The sequence below is a fragment of the Guillardia theta genome (genome assembly GCF_000315625.1).
Source record: "Guillardia theta CCMP2712 unplaced genomic scaffold GUITHscaffold_45, whole genome shotgun sequence".
Classification (NCBI taxonomy): Eukaryota; class Cryptophyceae; order Pyrenomonadales; family Geminigeraceae; genus Guillardia; species Guillardia theta.
Genome location: NW_005434629.1, coordinates 60255 through 82480, shown reverse-complemented (window position 1 = coordinate 82480; position 22226 = coordinate 60255). Strand labels below are relative to the sequence as shown.

Below are 22226 nucleotides of genomic sequence, written 5' to 3'. Positions count from 1 at the left end.
CGTTGACTCTGTGAAGAAGTTTCTCACGACTCCAGAAAGATAAATGCAGATGATGATCGTCGGATCTCAGATGGATCGAGTATGAAGTAAGCAAGCGTCTGTTTATTATACAGTCAAAAAAGTCTGATCATCACCAAGAAGCCTTGACTCAGAATTCCGAGGATTACATGTTGCCTGGTATCAACAACAATACAAAGTCTCCCGAAACAGGATCCAAGCCCTTTCCGAAGTTCTCTCAGGCTTCACCAAGCCTCTTTTCCAATCATCTTTCACCCCCGGCGCGGCAGCCGCTGGCCACTGGCGCGTGTCAAGCTTGTCCGATCCGTTCAGGCAGATTTTGAATTTTTCGTTCTCTCTTTGTGGACCGTTGAACTGCCAGTTTACATGGGCCTCAGCCTGCAAGTTTCAGTGCGCAACCTAGATACTTAACACAACAGTTTTCAAGTTTCAGTGTGCACAGTGCTCCTGATGCATGTAGCTGGTCTGGTCACTCTCGAGATGCGGCGTGCACGCGTTTTGTTCTTTCAATGTGTTATACCTGTATAATGTGTGTGTGGTTGTTTGTGCTCCCTAGACGCCATCTATGCCCACAAATATTTGATTTAAGCTAATGGGTATTTTGGAAGTGAAGTTTGGTTTATTCGTATGCTCTCGATAAACGGGTCTGCTACCCGGTGTACAAGAGCAAGAATCAAAAATAGAGATTTCGAATTTCACGAAGCGCTCAACCCAACGTAAGATTGATTAAGAAATACGCAGTTAGAAATCATCGACATAGTCTTTTTGTTTGCTAGAAACACAAGTTCAGTCGGGATAGCCAAGGAATCCAAGATGTTTCCTACACCAATTCGTGTTAGAAGCGTCGGACTGCGCGGCTTGCCATTCCAGAAAGAGGACTTGCTATGGTGATCTCCCAATGCTGGAGGAGAATGCTCAACAATGTGATTGTTTTGTTCTCATCTCTTGGTTTCTGTTGTATCCATGAGGATCCGGAGTCAGGGATACGTTTCCGGATACTCTTTTTTTAGAGCGCCGCGTCACCAGCGACGCTCCTCCTCCTGCCTCCCCTTGCGTTCGCAGCAAGCGTGGTGCGTAGTTTACCTCAAGTAAACTTAGAGACTTCTATCTCTGAGACTCTGTCTTCTCTCGTCCTTCTCTGCTCGTCGTGTTCTTGATCTCTGTGTTGTGCATACAACAGTTTCCTGTTAAACTTGCTAGATCGGCCTTTGAATATAACAGCGATGCAAGTTCATTTGTCAGAAAGTGTCTTACACCTGAATTTCTCTTTGGAAACCTCCAATGCATCTGATGTCTTATTCAAATTCTCTGGGTAGTCATAGTAGCGGTGTTGTATTGTTTTTTACCTCACATCGAAGCGTTCAATGAGAACGTCTTACGTTCACAGTGTCATTCTCACTCTGTTCACTCGTCAAAATGTTGAACATAACAAGATCATCTATCAGCTGGTGTGATGCATGGTCGCATGATGGAGACAACAAACAAGAAGTAAACATGCTCTACCCGAACATGTTAATGTTGACAGAAAGGGACAGGAGCGAACAAGGGCTAGAGTGAAATAATGGCAGTTGCTCGCTGTCTTCGAACTTGGACGCGTCTACTTTTTTTTCCCTTTCGTTTTTATGCCCCTCGGAGCGATTGACGAAACAGTGTGTTTCCACACTGGCTCCTGTAAGGTCACAAGGGTGGTAGTCAGCAGCCAGGTGGATCTGCCGTGACAACCTTTTAAGCCACACCCCTCCAATTGCAGGCAAATCTCGAGAAAGATCAAGTTGTACTCATCCCTTCAAGAAGTCGCTGGGACACAAGAACGAAGGGGTGTGTTTTACAATCAACAGCTGTATCCGTGACTGAAAGTCACGTGGTATCCGTGCTTTTCGAGAATCTTCGTTAAATCATCAATCAATTTTTTTTTCAAGGAACCCCACCTTCAGGGCGAAATATAGGAAAAACAAAGGGTGGTGGCGGCACGAGGGAATAGCATCCGACAAGGAGACTGAGGGGATGCAGGTAAATTGCGGATGGAGGCGGAGGATCAAATTTCAGGACCCCGTTGTTGATAAACAAACAAGGACAAGCTTTTCACAATAGGCTTGACGCCGCCATCCCTGTTGAAAGAGGTTCGTGCTAGCACTGAACTTCTTCCTGACTTCTGTATTCAAAACATCAAAGCCGTGACCGGTGACAATACATTGTTCTATTGAACAGCCAAAGTCCAGGAAGTACTGCATTGAACAACCTGTAAAGCCTTGCATGCACAAATGGTTGGCCGTGCATCTATCACCATCCCCGTCGCTCAAGAGATATTCCGATTCTCTCAGACCAACAAGGCCGAGGCAGGCCCCTTGGACAAGTGGGCCCCGACCCAATCAAGCAATGCGCTCGCAGCTCAGTACGGGATAACAGCCAAGGCAGTGAGGGACATCTGGAACAAGCGGACGTGGGTGCATGCGACGCACACGCTATGGACGGAGGAGGAGAAGAATGAGTATTCAAGACGAAGGAAACTCTGTGATATGTGTAAACTCGCAGTGGCGGGTAAGGGAAGAATGTTACAGAGTTGTGCATGCAGACGACTTGAAAGCTCAGACAGGATGAAACGGGGTGGAAGTTTTGGAGAAGCTGGGACACCTGAAGAACCACATGAGGCATGTTCACAGGTTTTATTCGAGAGCGATGATTCGGACAATTTTATGGATGCAATACATGGAGAAATACCTCACGAAGATTTTCCGTGCAATATGGCGCTTGAAACTGATTCATCCGGGTTCCTTCAGTCAGCATCTTCCGGTGATCAGTCTCCGGAGCATATGAGTACATCACAACAGGAATCGAATGATGCGATGTACCGAGATGGCTGGATGGTATGTCCAGACCGTATAGGACTTTTTGTGATGAACCCGTGAGACGATAGTCTTACTTACTGTCACAACTATTCAAGCCTCTGTGTATGACAATGATTTGCTATGAATTTCAGAACATCATTCTTTGTGTGAAGACAACAATTTCTGCTGGGTGACAAGGAAGTCAAAGAGAATTTCATGCAAGCTTCACAATGTGTGCATCCACGAAAGTATGTTTCAGGGCCCAATGTGTGATCTCTACATGTATGCTCCTTCGAAAACTTGTTTAGTTGAAAAATTTCCCTGAATGGGTTAACAGAATCGCAAATTGTGAATTCTTGTATTGGTTTTGCAATAAAATGTTTTTGATATTATTGTGTTGTTGTTTCATTATCACTTTCACAAAGCTTTGGTTCCATGTTCAACTCAATATGGTTCAATGTCATTCCCGGTCTGATTGAATACAGAAATTATAGTAGCCTGTGTAAAGGAGCTCAAGCCTTCTTTTACTGCAGGTCCAAGGACTCAAACGAAAATGCTGGATGGAGTCAACAAGTTTGAACTAACGATTCTTGTAGAGTTTGAGGCTGTCTCTCTGTTGTTTTTGCTTACAGAAATTCTTTTAATTGTACTTTTGCCATCGGTCTCTTCCATCAGCTCGATCGACCTAGTGCTGAACGACTCCAACAAAGACCCCATCAGAGTCATGGTGAGGTGAATGTGCGTCCGTCTTGATTTCAAACCATCACCTCAAAATTGTGGTATCAATTCCGCATTTGTTTACAGACAATTCAGGTTTAATCATAATGTTATCGGCATGTTCAAAACTGTCTAAGGTTACCTGTCCTGGCTGCAAGGCCATGCGATACCTTACACCCTCAATTATCAAGAAAACATATCGAGGGGCTTCTTTCACAGAGCGTAGTCTTTGCCTTCTCGGTGCTCGGTAGCAAGAAGCTTAGATGATCTAATCCAGCCATACATACAGGTTAACCTGTTGCAAGCCAGAGTTTGTGGGGAAATCATAACTCTTATAACCGCTATCTCACGATCCTTCGGAAACCCTACATTGCAAGCACTCTCTTGCAGCCGAGGTTTCAACTCATTCCCTGCGGTAACATCTATGCTCATTCAGTTGCTGAGAGCTCCTCTTCTTGTTTACATCTTCAACCTCGCTTTTCCATCCACTCCTTTCATACTGAGACACTTTTGCCGGTTTAGACCGATCCCCTCTGCCCGGTCGTGACATGGCATTTTCATGACCCCAAAAGGTTGTCACGGTACGGCTGTAAGTTCGAGCTTCTTGCTGGTCTCCGTGCCAGTCAGCATTATAGGTTTTGAGTGACACGGAGACCACCGGTCACGGACTGGCGCGTGACGCCTGGTAATTCTCCAGATCGGCCTCGTGACGACAAGAGGCCTCATAATCGAAAGCGGACGCACGACAGAGACAAGAAGCCGGAAGGCAGGAAAGAGATCGCTAATCGCTCGACGAGACTCTTCGATCAAGGTTGAATCAGATATGAGAGAGACAGTTCAGCTCAACACAAAAGTCTTGCAGAAGCTAAGCGCGATCGCAAGGTTCAAAAGGCTTACCAAGGGAAACTAATTATAAACCACTTCCATGGTTGGCCGTGCATCTATCACCATCCCCGTCGCTCAAGAGATCTTCCGATTCTCTCAGACCAACAAGGCCGAGGCAGGCCCCTTGGACAAGTGGGCCCCGACCCAATCAAGCAATGCGCTCGCAGCTCAGTACGGGATAACAGCCAAGGCAGTGAGGGACATCTGGAACAAGCGGACGTGGGTGCATGCGACGCACACGCTATGGACGGAGGAGGAGAAAAATGAGTATTGTGTTGTGCGAAAACTTTGTGAATCCTGCAAGCATGCTTTGGATGCGGGTGGTGCCATGTCTCAAAGTTGCTCATGTAGGAGGCTGATTCTACAGACACAAGGTCGGAGAAAACGCAAAAATTCTCAGACTGAAGATGCTGAAGAAGAAGATGCAAACCATGGCGATGAGGCTCTCAGCGGCACAGAGCTCCGTACATCGGACGATCAAGGCAGCCAAGTGGAAGGGCGACAGGAATCTGGATCGAGCTGTTCATTTAGGAGCGTTCCCCAAGGGGCTGGAAGGGATCATCGCCCTAGTGTTGGTGCAGCTACAGGCACGACGTTGTCATGGGAAGGAGCAGCTTCACGGAAATGTATTGGGGAATCAGGGGAAGAACAATCTGAGTCTACAGCGCAGCAGGAGGAATCGAGTCAGGGGCAAGAGACTCTGAGTCGATCGAGAGAATTTCGTGATGGATGGATGATGTGCCCCAATAGAATTGCATTTTTTCTTTCTCAGGACAAGGACGTTGATATACAAGACCCATGAAAAGATTTTCCCTTTTTGTTTGCAGTCTCTTTTCGAGCATTGATCCTTTTCATTGTGTCGAGACAAATGTGGTGGTAGAATAGATTGTAGAAAATTCCAGTCATACCCCGAAGCTTTACGGGTTGTAAACTCTCACAGAGACTGCTCAAGGCATCTCCGCTGAATCAAACACAAATCAAGGTCAAGAGTAGAGCTATGAAGTCCATTGGACAAGAAACACGAACACATTATCGGTTCATGGTACACACAGCAAGGAAAGGAAAGAGCTCCTCAGCAGTTTTTGATTATTTTTCAACAGTGGAGGGGAACCACAAGGGGTCCTCAGGCTCCTGACCCGAAGGCGAACATGCCTCGTGTGTCCAATCATACCCGTTGCCTGCTCCTCCTCAAGGTTCAGCCAATCGTACCAGTGTAAGAGATAACACCAGTATCGCCCAAAAGGAATCTTACTCCAGAGCCGGTAGCCGTTAGAGCCCTGCTGCCTACGTGGATGCAAGAGAAAACCATAGCTTCTCTTGCTGCCCACTCTGCCTGCTCAATAAACTTCCTTCCTGCGGAGGCTTGAGCTCACCTTCGCAGAGCTCTGATAGATTCCAACCCATTCTGATCTTCGTTGAATTTTTAATCGTCATATGAAATGGATTTGGAGAGTGGCGATTTGTTTTTAGAATTTTTTCTTTGTTGATCTTTTTTATTGTTTCAATGTACAATTCGCGATCTAGACCATTTATCGCTGAAGAAATATAAACATACATACAAAATCAAAACAACCCTGCTACATAAAATGCATGTGCAGAACCATGTACACTGCTCGAGGTATCTCGAGGTGATCCTTCCTTCTCTATTCTCTGTTGACGACAAGCAATCTTGATCAAGGCGCATCTCAGTGAAGGGTGGATCTCGTATACTTTGTTAAATTCAGAATAAAATCTTGAGGTGTTGATTCATCAAAGTATCGCATATGCCAAGCAAATGAGGTTCAGACATAAAACGAAGCGACAACATGCGATTATTGGGTACATTGCAGCAATCCAGAGGGATTGAGAAGATATAAGCTGAGCGACGACTGTTACAGCAAGAGACGAGGCTGACAACAAGAGCAGGCAGCAAAAGCAAGGGAGCCTCGGAGGGATGGCGAGAAACTTCGAGGTCGCAAGGGCTAGATTCATCCCCCCCTCCCAATCTTGCCAGGCGTCCCCTGGAGTCGTCGGGGAGGTACACAGGTAGAGATAAGACTCTTTACCACAGGGTGCAACGAATACGCTGTGAAACTCCGAGGGACGTGCTGACGTCAGCAGCCGCCTTGAGACCCATGCCGTTCACTTTTAGCCCTTTCGTTAATTTCCACTCTTCTTTTCGAGAAAGTTTTTTTTGGGGTGGCGTGTGAATTCAAACAAGTTTTCAACGGCAGCAAGAGATACCTCCAAAGAGTACCAGTGCAGTTTAGTTATCATTTCTGCTAGGCCTTTACATGTATTTTAACTTTCATTTCAGAGGGTTGAAATGTTTTCAACATCGTACACGCCCGACTCATGTCTCCCCTACACGCCGGCACGTAGCACCAAAGCTGCTCCTCCAACGATGCCGCTGTAAGACCATCCGCTGCTGTAGCCAGCATCAGATCTCAGCATGCAAGGCTTTGTTAGGTTTGAAGCTCTCTAGTCAGCACAGTTTGAGACCTGAGACCGCTAGGTTCGTGGTGATGCGTTCGGTGACAACACAGTGTGCAGCAATGGCGTTGTGAGATCCATGGTTCAAAAGGTTATTATGAAGAACAAGATGATGAAAACATGAGGTTTGAATCCAGTGTAGGAGATCGCTTGTCATTTTGACTTGACACCAACCTTATGGCAGAATAATCATAAGATACTTCCCTGTGATGAATGATTTTTGAATTGCATATTTTCCACATGCGATGCCTTGAAGATTTGTTTGATGGAGATTGCATCATTTTGCAGATCCACGTAATTAGTCAAGCTCACTTGTTATATTAGACATCAAGCATTGCATAGATTGTTTCACAAGATTTCTGCATGCATTTCGCCTACTGCAGTTAGGATGTTTGATTGCATGTAAACACTGATGCCGCCAGAGGCAATCAAGACGTCTTAAGCCTTGAACACCGTCGAGAGTCTCCACTTCTCAGATTTGCAGAGTGTGTTGATTTCTTGATGCGTGGGATTAGTTTTGAGCGTTCATCTAGCTGTGATGTCGGACATTTGAACCGTCAACACAGTATGCACACATGTATTATTTGTTCTATTGTGAAATAAAGTGATCTCAGTCTTGCATTCGAGGCCATGCTAAAGAGCATTTCTGTATCTTCTTTCATTTCACATAAATGCAGAATGCATGCAGGGGTTGAATGATGATGAAAACATCGCTTCCCCTGTAGACCATTCCGACTCACTGTAAGCTTGGGATCGACATCAAAAGTGGTAGTGATCTGATTGCAGAAATCTTTATACATTCATGAGGTATCATTCTTTGCAATAATCTCATTACAATGACAACCGCAAGTAGCATCAAATACATGTTCAATGGTCAGCACAATAAGCCTCACATTGGTTTCTTCGTTGTGCCTGCATAGCAGAGATACATCAAAAAGTTGCAAATAAACCTAATTATGCACAATGTATGCTTGTAGCTCTAGTAAGCCACATTGATTGCTGTAGGATTCTCATCCTGTGGTTGAAACAGACTTTCCATGTCGCCACAGCTACGTGGAGCATGTTGATCCTTGAGCATCTTGAATGCATGCTCAAGCAGAAATAATGTGAAGATGTTGCTTTTGAGGATCTGAACTGCAATTACTTGAATTTTTCTAGCATATTTGCAAGATTGGAGTGCATGAAAGCACCTCATTTGCAAACTGATGGTGCAGCATTGTAAACCATACTTCCTCTCTGAATCCTCATACATACGGCTCTCATGCTTGAAACAACGAATAAGAGAGCAGAAAAGGTGTATTCATCTTTTTCAATGTATTCTAAAGACATCTTCATTCCTAGACAGCTTTCTCTGTCATGCAGTCATGTAAGAGAAGCGGAATTCAAAACTTTCTTTCAAAGTCAGAGACTAAGAAAAGGTCTTAGTCTATCTACATGGATACATTAGACGATTAAATTCTCATCCACATTCAAGCAGCAATAGATTCGAAGCCTCTCACCATGATGACTTGTCGTTGCATGCGGGTGAAGGATCAAGCAGCCATCTCTTGCTTGCCCAGGGAGGGGGGATTTGGGGAGAGGAGAGTGGAGATAGCACCCTACCCCCTATTTCCCAATTTCAAACTCTTGAATCAAAGGGTAGTTTTGTATTCTTTGCTAGCTACCCACCCCGCCTTTCGTAAAGGTGATGAAGGGGAACCGGGGGTATTGGCGTGGTGAGCTCAAACGGCAATCGAAATGCCTTCTTTTCCATTAGCACCCCCACGTACCGTGATACAGTGAAATGCACGGGTATGAGAGAATCTTTCGGTCCTCTACCCCTCCAGACAAAGGAAGTCACTAGGGTGGAGGCTTATTCGAGACGCCTGTCGAAACCACTTTAAAAGAATAGTACAGACTGTACCAGAGGCACTTCATCCGTACATAGATGTGTACGATTGAAGCGCTGACTAAACAATTAAAATGAAGTGCTTCAAAAAGTAAGGCGGGGGACAGGGTACCACGCCAGTATAATTCAAATCACCCCACCCTACTTTATCCCTGTCTCACTACCCCCCAGTAATAGAGCAAAAACCGGGGTAGCTGAATGGAAGTGTATATATGAACCCCTTCCCAAGGAGAAAAAAAAGACCAATTTTGCTAGAGCCTGCATATGGCCTTGTGAACGGCATGTCCGACAGGCTTGAGGGGTCAAAGGTGACTGTCGGGCTGCCTTCACCGGCGGGCCCGGCGTGTCGCATGCCAGCCTTTAGCAGCCCAAAGTCGTTCAGCGCCACCACTGAGAATCATACCGAAGAGCTCTAGAGATGTTTGCTGCCTCTTGCCTCGTCGAGCTTCGTCTCTGGGGCGGGCTTGCTAAGTCTATCCATATTCCTTTGGATTTCCCTCGACTAGCGATTTTTCTGTATGCAGATGGGAGCACAGAAGAACCGCCCATCGTTCCAGTCAACTCTGCTCCCTGCTCCCTGCTCCCTCAGCCCTCGACTCTTCCCTCTTCTCTTGCTACCCTATATCCTGTTTGCTGCTTGCAGCCTCAGTCCACCCCCCCCCCCCCTCCCCGCTCCTCCTCCATTTCTTGCTTCTCATCCAAAGCTTTCCTGCCCCTTGCCCCTCGTCATCATTGATTTTTTGTCTTCCTGTTCGGTTTAGCAGATTGAGCCTCTTGACATGCTTTCCTCCTATCTTCCATTAGATTCTTGAGATTTGGATCTGACGACTCAATGTGTCAAATTGATACAGGAAAGCGCCAAGTCAGGTCTCTTGCATGGCGTATCAGCGATCACTAGTATCGGTATTTCAGCCTTACAGGCGAAGTTTCGATGCTCCTGAATTTGTTGCAAGTTACTTGCTATGCTTGTCCTGTACCTGCGCTTCTCTCTTTCGTACAGACTTTCCAGCACGTCATTCAGGTTGTACCATCACACACCTCAGGACAAGTTGTCTGAGGGGTCTCAAGGTTGCAACGTCCGTCCTCGTCTTGTCTTCGCCCTTTCAGCATCCGGCCTCATGGAGCAAAACCGATGTGATGGCGTGTTGATGTCGACCTGATCGCTGCTGATAATGCTGGATCAGCTTCGGGAGAGGGAAAAGGCACACTGATTTGATAAGAATGCAAGGCTTGTCTCCTCTGTTGTCTGACATGTAAGCTTTCTCCAATCGCCTCCTTTGCCAATTTTTCCTGCTGTTTGTCTATGTAGTCTCGTTCCTGTTCCCATCTTGTCTCCTTGCTCTTGACTCTGGTTTGTTTTCTCGTGTTGCAAGGGAGAAGAGAGCTTCGTTTGACAAGACCCACCCAAGATGGAAGAAGCATACAAAGCAGGAATGTCAGGGATTTTTCATGGTCCCGACTATCTCATTGTCACATGCAGATAGCCACAGTAGGGCCCGCTAGCAGCTCCATAGAGATGCTCGAATCGCTTTTCCTTGCTGGAGTGGTATGGAGGAGGAGGAGAGGCCGGGAGGGGCAGGAAAAAGGCAGGAAAGGAGCGCGGGGAGAGGGAGAGAAAGAAGAGGATGGGAAGAAGGGAAGGATGTGAATGGTTCAATCACAGGATGTGTTTCGTCTCAACTTCTCCCATGGATCCCACGAGGAGAAAGCCAAGATCGTGAAGTTAATCAGAGAGCTCGAGAAGAAGTACGACTATCGATTCCCTCTCCTTCTTCCTCTCCAACCCCCCGTCTCCTCTTATACGTTCTCCTCTCTCTCGAATCCTCCTCGCATTCCATTGTCTTTCTCCTCTCAGTCGAAACCCTTGGCTCAGGTTCGATCATCCAATCGGAATCCTTGCAGACTTGCAAGGCCCAAAGCTGAGGATCGGCAAGTTCAAAGAAGGCGCTATCGTCCTTGAAAGGGGACAGAGATTCGTGTTTGACATGCAGGTCGAGGAGCTGGGCGATGAGCAGAGAGTTTCCCTTCCTCATCCAGAAATCATCTCCACCCTGCGTGAGGGCGACATCCTCTTGCTCGACGACGGCAAGCTGAGGCTCAGAGTTCTTTCCTCCCCTTCCTCCCCTTCTTCTACTTCCTCCCCTTCCCCGGAGCGGGTAGAGTGTGAGGTGTTGGTCGGAGGACGGCTATCAGACCGCAAGGGAGTAAACACTCCCTCCATCGTCCTCCCCATCTCCCCCCTCACCGCCAAGGACAGGAGCGACCTCGTGGCTGCTCTTGACATGAACGTGGACTGGGTGGCGCTGAGCTTCGTCCAGAGGGCAGAGGACATGCACGAGCTGCGAGGCCTCGTGGGGAGCAGAGCAAGCATCATGGCCAAGATAGAGAAGCCAGCGGCAGTGCAGAGCCTCTCGGACGTCGTGGCCGCCTCTGACGCATGCATGGTAGCACGGGGGGACCTTGGGGTGGAGTGTGCGCCGGAGGAGGTGCCCATCATTCAGAGGAAGATCATCGACGAGTGCAGGAGGATGGGCAGGCCGGTGGTGGTGGCGACTCAGATGCTGGAATCCATGATCGAACACCCCGTGCCTACCCGAGCAGAGGCGAGCGATGTCGCGACCGCGGTCTTCGATGGTGCAGATGCCGTTATGCTCTCTGCAGAGAGCGCTTCAGGTACCCACCTTCATCCCTGATGCTCCTGCTCCTGCTCCTGCTCCTGCTCCTGCTCCTGCTCCTGCTCCTGCTCCTGCTCCTGCTCCTCTCATCCTTGTTGCTATTATTCTCTGTTCTCTTAACCCTCGCCCTGCTCATTGTACTCCTACTACCATCCCACTCATGCAGTCCCCTGACCGATGAGGCGTGTTCCATTTCTTATTCGTCTTGTGTCGCAACATGAACTCTTCTCGATTCTTCTGCGCTTACACGTCGACCGCCCGTCCTTGCAGGCAAATATCCTATCGAGAGCGTCCAGATGCAGCAGCGAGTCATCGACCGGGTGGAAGAGAGCGAGCATTACTTCTCCATGGTGAAATCACGTACTGCCTGACTTACTTGTCCCTCCACCCCCTTACAACCCCTCAGGCGTCTCAGCTGATATCTCCCGGGACCACTTGGCATATGATGCCATCTCTCAAGCTGCAAGCTCCCTCGCCCTTGAAATGCAGGCACAATTCCAGCACCTCCCTTCTCCTCCTCCCTTCCTCTTGCTCATCTCCTCCCTTCCTTCCTCTTCCTCATCTCCTCCCTTCCTCCCTCTGCTCACTTCACAAGGGCAGGCGCAGGCTGTCATCTGCTTCACCTCAACAGGAGGAACGGTCTCACGGGCATCAAGGATGAGAATGACTGTACCCATCGTCGCTCTGGTGGATTTCTCTTCCGTTCCTCCGCCCTCTCACCTCTCTACAGACCCCGAGGATTCGCATAGCTAGGAGGATGAGCCTTTTCTGGGGAGTCTACCCCACCTTCATGACCATGGAGCCTAACGTTGGGCCCTTCTTCTCGCCACGTCAGCCCTGATACCCGCGGTCCAGGACACGTTCGACAACATGCTCAAGCGTGCCTGCCGTCTTGCTGAGATCCAAGGATTTGTGCGAAGGTCCTTGGTGCCTTGCAAGGAGTTTGATCGCTCGTCTACCCTCAGGCCACTGACCCCAAGGATCTCTTCATAGTCACAGCGGGTAGTCTTGCTTTCCTCCCTCCCTCTCTCCGCCCTCATGTTGTGCTCGAGCTGTTTCGATCCTCAGCTTCATCATCGTCTCTTTCTTTTTCCGTTCCCTCCCTCCTTCTCATCGTCGTGTTGCATGCAGGACTTCCTTTCGGACAAAAAGGAGCTGCTAATGTTGTTCGCATCCTGCCAGCCTCCGGGCCGCAGGTTGTGGAAGGCGAAATGAGATGCATTGAGAGGGAAAGGCATTTCAATAGAGGGGACGAGAAGATGGGGAAAGCAGAGCAGCAAAGGCAGGCGCAGGAGCAGGAGCAGGAGCAGGAGCAGGAGCAGGAGCAGGAGCAGGAGCAGGAGCAGGAGCAGGAGCAGGAGCAGGAGCAGGAGCAGGAGCAGGAGCAGGAGCAGGAGCAGAAGAAGAGAATGGCCAGAGGAGGAGGAGGAGGAGGAGGAGGAGGAGGAGGAGGAGGAGGAGAAGGAGGAATTGTTTCATGTGGATGGCAGGCATGGATCGATCCGTCCAGCGACTCTCACACTGAGTGGAGCAGCTCGTCAAGGTTGGTGAGGTTACTTGAGACCCGATGGTCTGACCAGGATGACAGCGAGACAGACTGATGGCCGCCGAGCTTGTCAGGCCGTCAGTAGCCGTCAGAGGTGGTGTGGTGGAGTATGATTTGGGTGATGAAGGGATCATCAGGAGGGAGGGTGGTGAGTTTGTTGCTCTTGTGTTCATGCTCGATTTTAGCTAAATCTACAAGAGAGACAAGATGAGCTCATTCTAGCTGAACAACAACCGTCTACTCATCTGCCTGCCTGACTGCCGGTGCTGAGCCATCAACACACTTGCACAACAGCCTCCCTTCCCCCTTCTCCTTGCTCGCACCCACAATCCACTCCTCCCTGCCGGACTACCGTTTTCTCCTGGCCCTACCCGATCCACCGCCTCAGGACATATTCCTTCCTCGTACCCCCCAGCTCAATCAAGTCGTACGGGCATGCTCGGAGGGAACAAGGAGCAGTTGTTGTGACTTTTGACATCTTGAGCTCCCTCAACGCTCCTCCTCCGCTACCTCCTCTCACCTCCTCATCACTCCTCCTCCGCTATCTCCTCTCACTCCTCTGTTTCCTCGTCCCATCCTCATCCAACCTTGTGAAAGAGGGAGACAACCTTCTGCCCAGGGACGAGCCAGTCGAAGGGATGTACTCGTACACTGATCATGGCGGGGGAAGGACCTCCGTTGTGCTCGGAGTGTTGTCATGAACGCTGCTGCTCTCTATCAACATCGATGGCATGCAAGATGTCCTCTAAGGACATGGCTCTTTGCCTCCTCCTCATCCTTTCAGTCCTCTTGTCCTACATGCTCGGCCTTCTCTCACGAAAGCAGCATGACTGCGAGTCGTCTTGCCTTCTCCAAAACGAAGTGGTAAGTTTCCTCTTATGCTCCTCCCTCCGTTCTCTCCTTTCTCCTCCAACAGGTCCCTCCCTCCATCGATCCCTCCCTGCATCCCTCGCTCGTCCGCTCCCTCCCTCCCTTCCTTCCTCCCTCTGACAATGCTTCTCTTCCCCCCTCCCTACCTTTCCCCATCTCCCGTTTCTTCTTCCCACTTCCTCATCGGCCTCCTCACAGTTCTTTACAGGTTTTGCTCTTCTGGAAGCATGCGATAGCTGCGCTCAGCGATCACAAGGCCTTCATGGAAGTAAGAAGAACCACACACGACAAGGTTCTGATGATATCTCAGGACGTCTCCGTCTCTGCTCCTTCACAAACCTTGAGATGCAGTAAAGGAGAGTCTTGTAGCAGCAGCACCAACTACATGCAGACAGACAAGTTACATCAAGTCGGCTGCATCCTCGGTGAGACCATCAAGACTGCACAGAGGACCATGCTTCCCGCGGGCGACATGGATAGCCGATGGAACGAGACTCTGAGGAGATGGCGGAGAGACACAGCTGCTTGTTGGAACCTCCTTCTCTCCTCTGATCCCCGAAGCACGCTGGTCAGGATCCTGAGCCCCTTGATGCTGAAATTGGAGCACGCGGAAGCGAAGCTGAGAGGGTGTGAGAGGCTAACGAGCGAGCTTCAAGTGGAGGCGCTCGAGCACCTCGAGGTCTCTTTCGCTAGCGCGTCACCGTCTGCACTGAGCTATACCCGCAGAGAATCGAAGAGTACACCCAAGAGATTAAGAACCATTCCAGGAGGTTGCATGAAATGTCCAGGCTCTTCAGCGTCTCCAATCATGTACCCCATGATGACTCTCTGCTGTTTTTTCTGACATTCCCTGACAGCATCTTCTGGAAGAAGTTACATCTGGTGCTGAGCTGCAGGACAAGTTGCTGGAGACCATTGGCGAGAGGAGAAACTTTTTCTACAAGGAGGAGAAGAATCCGCCTTCTGAAGGTGTATCCACTACCCAGCAGCCTTCTCGTTTGACATTGTTTCTTCCTCCCAGCTTGGCCTGTTCATCATCTTTTAGAAACTTTTCTACAAGAGGTTTCAGATGTCGTCTACAATGCTGTTTAGGAATGTGTCATTTGTTTCAATGCCCATTAAAACTGCATCGCACCTCTTCCTTGCCCCAACCGCGTGGAACCTCTCCCTTCCTCTCCCCCTCCCCCTCCCTCTCCCTCCCTCCCTCCCTCCCTCCCAACTAACCGCATCTTCCCCCCGTCCTACATCAAAAGGAATGCAAATCTTTTCGTTCATTTTCATGGCTCTGCCTCAAAGAAGTTCTTTATTTCAATGGCATCTATTTTGGTTCCGACCGGATCATGTTGTCGACACATTCCTGCTGCGGCCCTTCGCTGAGATCAGATTGATTATGTAGCATGCTTGACGACCAGAGTCATTATGAATATGATTCAACAACGGATATCGGACAGCATTCTAGGTCCCCTGGATTTCTGAAAACATATACATCCATTCGTACCACAAACACCTTTTGAAGAAAAGCATTAGCGTCTTGCCTAATCATCACATAGTCATGTACACTAAGCAAATCGTTCACAGATCCCTGTTTCTGTAATAATCGATTACTGATCCCTTGGGCCTGATAGGCCTCCACAAGATGATTCTCGAAGGCCGGATACGGAACATCCTTTTGAAACCGGCAAGATTTACAAGACCACTCGTGGTAGGATCAGATGGAAAACATTGGATTGGATCTCATCAAAACATTCTCTTTCTCTCTCTCCTCCCACCCCCTCCCATCCATTGCCGCTCGTTTGCCGCTCGCCGCTATTCCTTCATTCCTAAAAAGTAATAATACTTTTATTCCCGTTTGCCCGACGATCCGAGGAAATGTTGGGCCTAAAACTTATATAATATAGTATGCACAAAATGGTACAAATTAAAAGTCGTCTCATTATACAAAGCATATTATATATCTAGCATCGTTTGAAGTATACTGAAATGCACAGAGTTTTGTATTGAGAAATGTTTTTAAAGGTTTGTTGTTTGTATGGCTCTGCCCCCTTCAAAAGTTTATATTTAAATGAATATCTACGAAAAAGGTACAAAGCAATTGCTCTAGTCTCTATTGTATAGGTACAATTATTAAAATACTCTTCTTTATTTTAAAATTCTTTAAAAGTAGGTAGCTTCAGGCAGAGGACTGGGGTAGGGGTTTCCTCGCCAAGGGAGAGATTTCCCGATGGGGGTCCTCCCGATTGTCTGAGGCGGGTTTGCTTGCAATTACTTCTATTTTTGGAGTGGTACTTTCCGGGGCAAAAATTCTGCTTCTTGTTGTTTTAAACCGAAAAGTCTATTATTCAATGAAAAAAATCACGAAAAATAGTCCTTTCGAAATAATTCTAGTACAATATTTACCGGTTTAAAAATACGCGCCTCTAAAAAGCAATCTCAACACATTTTAGTCACTTATCTTTAGTCAACTGATCAAATCATACTCTGATACCGGGAGAGCATGGGGTAGCCGAAGACCCGGGGTGGGTGGATGTACCCCCCTCGGTAAAGGAGGCTGACCCCCTCTTCTCCGCCGGCGGCTCCACTCAAGTTTGTCCCCGAGGATGCCGGAGGACGGGCGAGAGGAGGGGGGAAGTGGGCGGACGGGAAGGAGGCAGTGGGGGGAAGGAGATGGTTGACGCATGGTTGTTACTGAAGGAAAGGGATGAGTGCCTGGAGGTGTCGTTCTGCGATGATTCAAGGGCTAGAATGCCTGCGATGAAGTCAAGACGGAGAGTCTTCGGAAGCAGTTGAAGGGATGAGAGGGAGCGATTGAAGTCGCGGAAAAGAAATAATGTTGGTTGGATAGATTCTGACTAGAAGAAAGTATGAGACAGTCAATGGATCTCTTTATGATGGCGAATGTCTCATGTGTCTCTTGTTTTCCTGTCGATAGTTCTAGACTGACATGATTGAGGTTGTTGAGAATCGTTGACCAAAGATGCTTGTGAAGGCAGAGCAGTTGGAAATGGACGAAGCTGTTTGATAATTTCTCTTCTAAAACGTTACCCTATACATGTTCGTTGCTTCTCGTTTTCAGTAACTGGTCTGCACTTTCTTTGTCTATGAATCCAGACTTTCATGCAACTCTCGTGTCTGAAATAGATTTAATGGGGTTCTGTGTTGTATGTGCTTGCCATTGTGTATATCATTTCGTCCTACAATACGAACGAAGATGTATTCTGGTAGAAGGCACCGGCTTGATTTTTACAAATTATTTCTTTCTTGGTCAACCTGCCATCTTCCGAATCCCTTTAGATTGTTACTACCCTCATCATCGGCAAGATTGTTTCTCCTGTAGCATGAGTGAGATTATGGAGGGAAAGGTACTGAGCAGGGTACTGAGTAGAGATTACAGATATGTAGGTTACAAGTACGGAGTTGTTTGGATTTTCTGATTACTGCTGCTAACATCCGAACTGTTACAGGGTGAGACTTCAGAGCAAACATGGCATCCCTCGATTTTTTCCTGGACGCGGCCTCGTAAGATTAATCTGAGAGAAGGGTTCGTCGCCTTTCTGATGAGAATAAGGGGACTGACATGTTCCCCTGCAGATCCGGTTCTCATCACTTGATTGAAAAGATTTCCGCGTCAGGTTCACATTCGCGAGGGGGGGGTGGACGGGAGGAGAATCAAGGAAAAACGATGGTTGGCGGGGTGGTTGAGACTCAAGGGATCACAACAAGATCTGGACTTGTCCTGGGCATGACAACCCTAGACATGAATGAGAGGATGCTGAAACAGCGAGGCGCATTGGAGGCTACAATGATGTCCAGCGACTCGAGTATGAATGCCACACAACACAGCAGCATGGTGTGTACAGTGCCTTGTTGCCCGTGCACGCCACTGAATCATACCTGCTAGACTGAAGGAAAAGAGCATACGAACGAGATGCAAGATTGCGAAGACTTCATGGACGAGGTGCTTATTAAAATGAAGCTGCCTTTACTCTGGAAAAGTCCTAACATGCGACCTAGGCGTTTTCAAACCGAAGCTCACGTGATATGGATGTAAGTCCTTCCTCGCACATAGAGGTATGCGAAAGGATGTGTGGATTCGTTTAAATCCTTGTCCCCTTGTCCCTCAGGCATCGGATGAAGGGTTCGTTGCAGCTCGAAGGAGAGAACTGTATTACAACAACTTCGAGGCAGAGCAGGGTAGTGGGAGGTATGATCCGGGAGAAAATTGGTTGTCGGGACTAGAAGCAGCGCTCCCCTCAGTGCCACCTGGATCTTCATCGAATCGTAACCTTCAGGTTGGTTGCTGAAACTTGTCACTTGGTCGTGATTCATGTGCTGCAGAGAAAGATACCGAGAGTCCAAGAATTGAGAGAAGAAGAAGAAGTCAGAGTAGATGAACAGGTTGGAAGCCTGCGGATTCTGAACTCTTCAATTCACTTGTAACTGTAGGATCGTATACCCACTCTATTACGTCATCCATCTCCAGATCCGTACCATCCTTCATCTGGTGAGTTTTCGCGTCTAAGAAGCGTTTGCGAGACTCAACCCATTCAGGCACTTCCTCTCCGCCATTCCGAAGACATGTACAAGGACAAGGAGATCCCAGGTAATCCATTCGATGACTGAGAGTTGAGCTTGCTGACACTGGACATTAGGACGAACGGGGGTTGTGAGGATTCTGCAGTCGGACAAATCCAGCCTACATGAAATCACTGAAAGGATCTGATGTGTACATTGATTATTGTTTCCAACGGACTTTTGATATTCAAACTACGCGGAATGTTTCACAGTACGACTATGCGCAGGCGGGACGGCAAATGCGGAGGCTTCGATTCAAAGTGACAGCGTTCGAAAGTCATGTGTCTCCTTCGACATGAACCGTTCTTGTGATATTTCATCCTGAGTTCTGTAATCTAAAATGAATCAAGGACAAATCTCTATGGCATCTTATCAATTCGTGCTTGTTGATCCTTCAAGCTGTCCATGAAGGATGGGCGGAAGATGGAGTTGGGATGCCTTTGAAAGCTGTTAGAGACGAAGACAAGGACAAACAACTTGATCACAAGATTCCGCTCTTCTCGTACATCGCGTACGCTTCGCTGTTGCATCTAGTTAGTGAGAGTGAAATCCTCGCAACCTTCTGTCACTTGTGAAGCTCTAGCGCTCTTGCCTTATCGCCCATCTGCGAATTCTTGTCACCACTGCTGACTCAAGGAGGAGGAGGAGGAGGCGTACCCGGATGGCAGCGTCAGAGCCCTCAAACGCCTCATCTCCCAAGGTCTGAGCTCTCGACATCTCGTACGCAGCCTAAGGGCCTGAATGAGGCAACGGCAAAGACACAAGAGGGCGGGGGAGGAGCGAGGATTCTTACTCTTTCCTCATCGGTCATGGTGGACAAGTCCACCTGTCTGGGGGGTCACATGCAGGTGTGAAGAGACTTGCTGCCCTCACCGGCTCTGATTCCTCCGTGTTGACCTCAGGGGTGTACCTGCCGCGTGCCGTCCGTTAGCTCCTCCAACTGTCTGAGAATGTCTTGCTGTACAGAGACTCTTCCTCGTATGCTGGCTCCTCGATCGGGATATCGAACCCTTTCTTTTGCTGGAGGGAATGCAGTATGAGATGTTGGCTGCAGATCCTTATCGTAGTACCTGCACTGGCTCCTGCTGCTCGGGCTCAGGCTCAGGCTCGGGCTGCCATTCGGAGAATCATGAAGAACTGATGAGTTAAGACTGGACAAGGAGAAAGGAGGCAGGAGGCAGGAGAGAGGAGGGAGGAGAGAGGAGAGAGGAGAGAGGAGGATTATGCACAGACCTGTCCTGCAAAAGCGTTTCCGATCATGGCATTAAAGGTTCCTTGAATTCTCTTTGCTTCCTCCAACAGCTTCTCGTACTCTTCCCTCTCTTCGTGTACGAAAAAAAATGCTTCACGTTTCTGGTTTCTGATCCTTCATGCCATCATACCTTTATCTGTGAGTTCCTTCTTGCACATATTCAACGAGATGTTGCCTGTCCGCAATCTCGCCTGCTAGAGCGCATGTTAGCCGTCACCGCAACCCGCTCCTTTCCAAGTGCTCGTAGCTACCGAGAGTCTTGACGCGTACGTTGTGCTTGTGGAGGATGCTGAAAACAGAGTTAAGACCCCAGTCTTTACTCTCTCGAGCACGGATCAAGAGATCAGGTCTACCTCCCCTCAGCGCCAACCCGCTCAAGGACGAAGGCGAGAAAGTTGACGCGATACCCAGCATAGAAACCAAGACCGTGCTACCCAAGAACCTTGAAATCGTCTTGTCAGAGCTACCAGCTAGCACGGATCTCACATGAACGTCACAGCAGCATGAAGAACACATCAACGTCCATCCCCTCTGCTTCCTCGTCTCGTTTTATCCCTCGTGGCACATGCCCTACCTTCCTGCCATGGCGGCCATGGTGTTGACTCGATGGTCTACCATCATACGTGGTCCTTGTTGTGACTCGATCCGAGACGGTGGAGTCATCCGATGCCGGGCCCCGCCGCGGGCCGGGGCCCGGGGCCGGGGCCGGGCCGACTGAGTCACCGTCAGGCTGTCCCACTCAGTGACTAGCCCGGCTGGCCCGGTGCCGCAGTGCCCGGGTCCGAGCATGATCCGGCCGCGGCCGCCGGGGCCGCCGCGGGCGGCCCGCCGGCCCCCGGCCCCCGGCCGCGGGCTGAGCCTCGGAGGGCCGTCGGCCGCCCGGCCCGAGTCGGCCCGGCCCGGGCCGCCGGGCGGCCGGACTCCCGGGACTCCAGCCGGGCCTGCGTGTAAAACTTTCAAGTTCAGAGTCTGACTCAGGCTACCGGTTGACCTTGACTTTAATTAAAATACTTTACGTGACTTCAAGTAATTTGAAGCCTGAAGCCTGATTGATTCAAGTTGAAACATAACATTCAGTCAGCTGAATCTACAACAGCCTACCATATCGGACTAACCCCTCGATGAAAGAATAAACAAAAATCATGGCAACAGCGTCATGGCTTTGGCAGTTGGCAAGACAGGTCATAATCCAGATGCCGAAGAATCAGAAGTCTGTGAGAATATCCAGTAGGGAATCAGCAAGATCAGACAGAAATGTAGGATAGAGGATAACATTGGAAAGATCAAGCTTCTGAACAAGCGCTAGTAAGGGAAAGGTGCGCGTACCGCTTGCATGTCATCTCCATATCTTCCCCTCCCTGCGTCGATAGACAACACAAAGCCGTTGGCGCCAATACCCATTATCTGCATCACACGTCATTCGGCATGACAATCAAGCCGACATTGAAGCATACAGGGCGTGGTGGCTGCCCTGTCATCCTACTAGCCGCTTGTTGAGCCATAAATCTAGAATCATCGAATAAGCAACGATGCGATACGAAGAAGTAACGTTTATCACCCTGCCACGCTCATTTCTAGCTTGGAAGTAAAATGGCTGTCCTCCTCTTGAGCTCGATCGTCTTTGCTGGGTGTTTTGTTGACTTGCTTGCGTCGATATGACCTGGACATGTCCAGCCAAGATTTCAACTTCCTGGCAAGAATTTTCTGTTTTTGGTGAAATGTCGGTTTACTTCTTTGCTTTGCGAGCGAGCTTTGTTTGCGGGCTACATGTGTGACCTTGACTGATTCATCCACTGCAGAATTCTGGAACAGGATTCCCCAGAAAGCAGTTGAGTGCTGCCTCGAACCTAGCGCACCCTGGCGTCTTGTCTCAAGGGAAACCCGATGTGAAAGATTCGAGTCATTGAGAACTACAAGAACAATGAGAATTGCTAGCGAGAATGCCGAGATCCCTTGTAGAAAACAAGTCAGAAACGTATCAGGCATTGCGCACTTCCCTCACATAGGGTAGAAGTGCGGCGCTGAGGATTAGAGCTTCTGGTGACCACCGCTTGGAAGTGGTCATCATAGGACATGGCTGGCACGGTTATGAATTCTTCAACAGACCCTCAGCACCAGCTCTCCTGTCCCCGCCATGGCTCTCCTTGCATCCCTCACTTCCTGACCCCTGCCCCCGCCATGCCGTCGCTAAATGTGGAGAACACTGCTGACTGATTTATTAGTCAAGTCACAGGCGAGGCGAGCTTGGAATGGCGTGCAGGCTACAATTCACTATTTTAAAAGATGTACCCCTGCATTGCATCGTTTACAAATTCTAAAATTATTTTACTCCATATTGATAATAAATAAAAACTTGTTAAGATTCATATTCTACAAAAATGTACCTAGATCATAAATATATAATGTGTGGTTTTAACATATACTTTTGGCAAAGGACTGCTTCTTAAACGAATAGGCTATATAGTTTCACAAATTTGATTGAATATTCGAAATATATAGGAATATT

At 48.6% G+C, this 22226-nt stretch overlaps 6 protein-coding genes across 6 annotated transcripts; 5 read left to right on the top strand and 1 right to left on the bottom strand.

Moving 5' to 3' along the window:
• Positions 1-2021: 2021 nt before the first annotated feature.
• Positions 2022-2809, top strand: GUITHDRAFT_153202 (hypothetical protein; the record flags this gene model as incomplete). Its single annotated transcript, XM_005830465.1, has 1 exon — positions 2022-2809. A coding segment is annotated over exon 1 (374 nt), but the record flags the coding sequence as incomplete, so codon positions are not given.
• Positions 2810-4485: 1676 nt separating this feature from the next.
• Positions 4486-5149, top strand: GUITHDRAFT_110347 (hypothetical protein; the record flags this gene model as incomplete). Its single annotated transcript, XM_005830464.1, has 2 exons — positions 4486-4712; positions 4813-5149. 2 exons carry the CDS (start codon positions 4486-4488, stop codon positions 5147-5149), a joined length of 564 nt encoding a protein of 187 aa, XP_005830521.1.
• A 4508-nt stretch (positions 5150-9657) lies between these two features.
• On the top strand, positions 9658-13228 carry GUITHDRAFT_95279 (hypothetical protein). The gene is made up of 17 exons (XM_005830463.1): positions 9658-9708; positions 9759-9826; positions 9874-9939; positions 9990-10058; positions 10179-10236; positions 10286-10351; positions 10469-10551; positions 10679-11478; positions 11751-11840; positions 11887-11969; positions 12081-12167; positions 12211-12288; positions 12336-12392; positions 12446-12482; positions 12612-12676; positions 12971-13023; positions 13069-13228. Exons 1-17 carry the CDS (start codon positions 9682-9684, stop codon positions 13079-13081), a joined length of 1800 nt encoding a protein of 599 aa, XP_005830520.1. The 5' UTR covers positions 9658-9681; the 3' UTR covers positions 13082-13228.
• Positions 13229-13779: 551 nt separating this feature from the next.
• Positions 13780-14988, top strand: GUITHDRAFT_110345 (hypothetical protein; the record flags this gene model as incomplete). Its single annotated transcript, XM_005830462.1, has 6 exons — positions 13780-13890; positions 14105-14164; positions 14207-14575; positions 14623-14706; positions 14754-14865; positions 14918-14988. 6 exons carry the CDS (start codon positions 13780-13782, stop codon positions 14986-14988), a joined length of 807 nt encoding a protein of 268 aa, XP_005830519.1.
• A 2647-nt stretch (positions 14989-17635) lies between these two features.
• Positions 17636-18616, top strand: GUITHDRAFT_110344 (hypothetical protein; the record flags this gene model as incomplete). Its single annotated transcript, XM_005830461.1, has 7 exons — positions 17636-17743; positions 17795-17851; positions 17908-17964; positions 18018-18097; positions 18340-18397; positions 18445-18496; positions 18546-18616. 7 exons carry the CDS (start codon positions 17636-17638, stop codon positions 18614-18616), a joined length of 483 nt encoding a protein of 160 aa, XP_005830518.1.
• Positions 18617-18827: 211 nt separating this feature from the next.
• Positions 18828-20314, bottom strand: GUITHDRAFT_140314 (hypothetical protein; the record flags this gene model as incomplete). Its single annotated transcript, XM_005830460.1, has 11 exons — positions 18828-18915; positions 19038-19072; positions 19126-19197; positions 19262-19294; positions 19342-19378; positions 19433-19488; positions 19539-19580; positions 19702-19790; positions 19851-19911; positions 19991-20162; positions 20295-20314. The coding sequence occupies 11 exons, from the start codon at positions 20312-20314 to the stop codon at positions 18828-18830; spliced, it is 705 nt and encodes a 234-aa protein (XP_005830517.1).
• Between the last annotated feature and the right edge of the window lie 1912 nt (positions 20315-22226).

Excerpts from the sequence above, each read along its gene's own strand:
- GUITHDRAFT_95279 (XM_005830463.1), top strand. The coding sequence starts at position 9,682 with ATGGCGTATCAGCGATCACTAGTATCG. Across the intron at positions 9,827-9,873 it reads CTTTCCAGCACGTCATTCAG|GTTGCAACGTCCGTCCTCGT; the intron begins GTTGTACCATCA and ends AGGGGTCTCAAG. Across the intron at positions 12,393-12,445 it reads TTGCTGAGATCCAAGGATTT|GCCACTGACCCCAAGGATCT; the intron begins GTGCGAAGGTCC and ends GTCTACCCTCAG.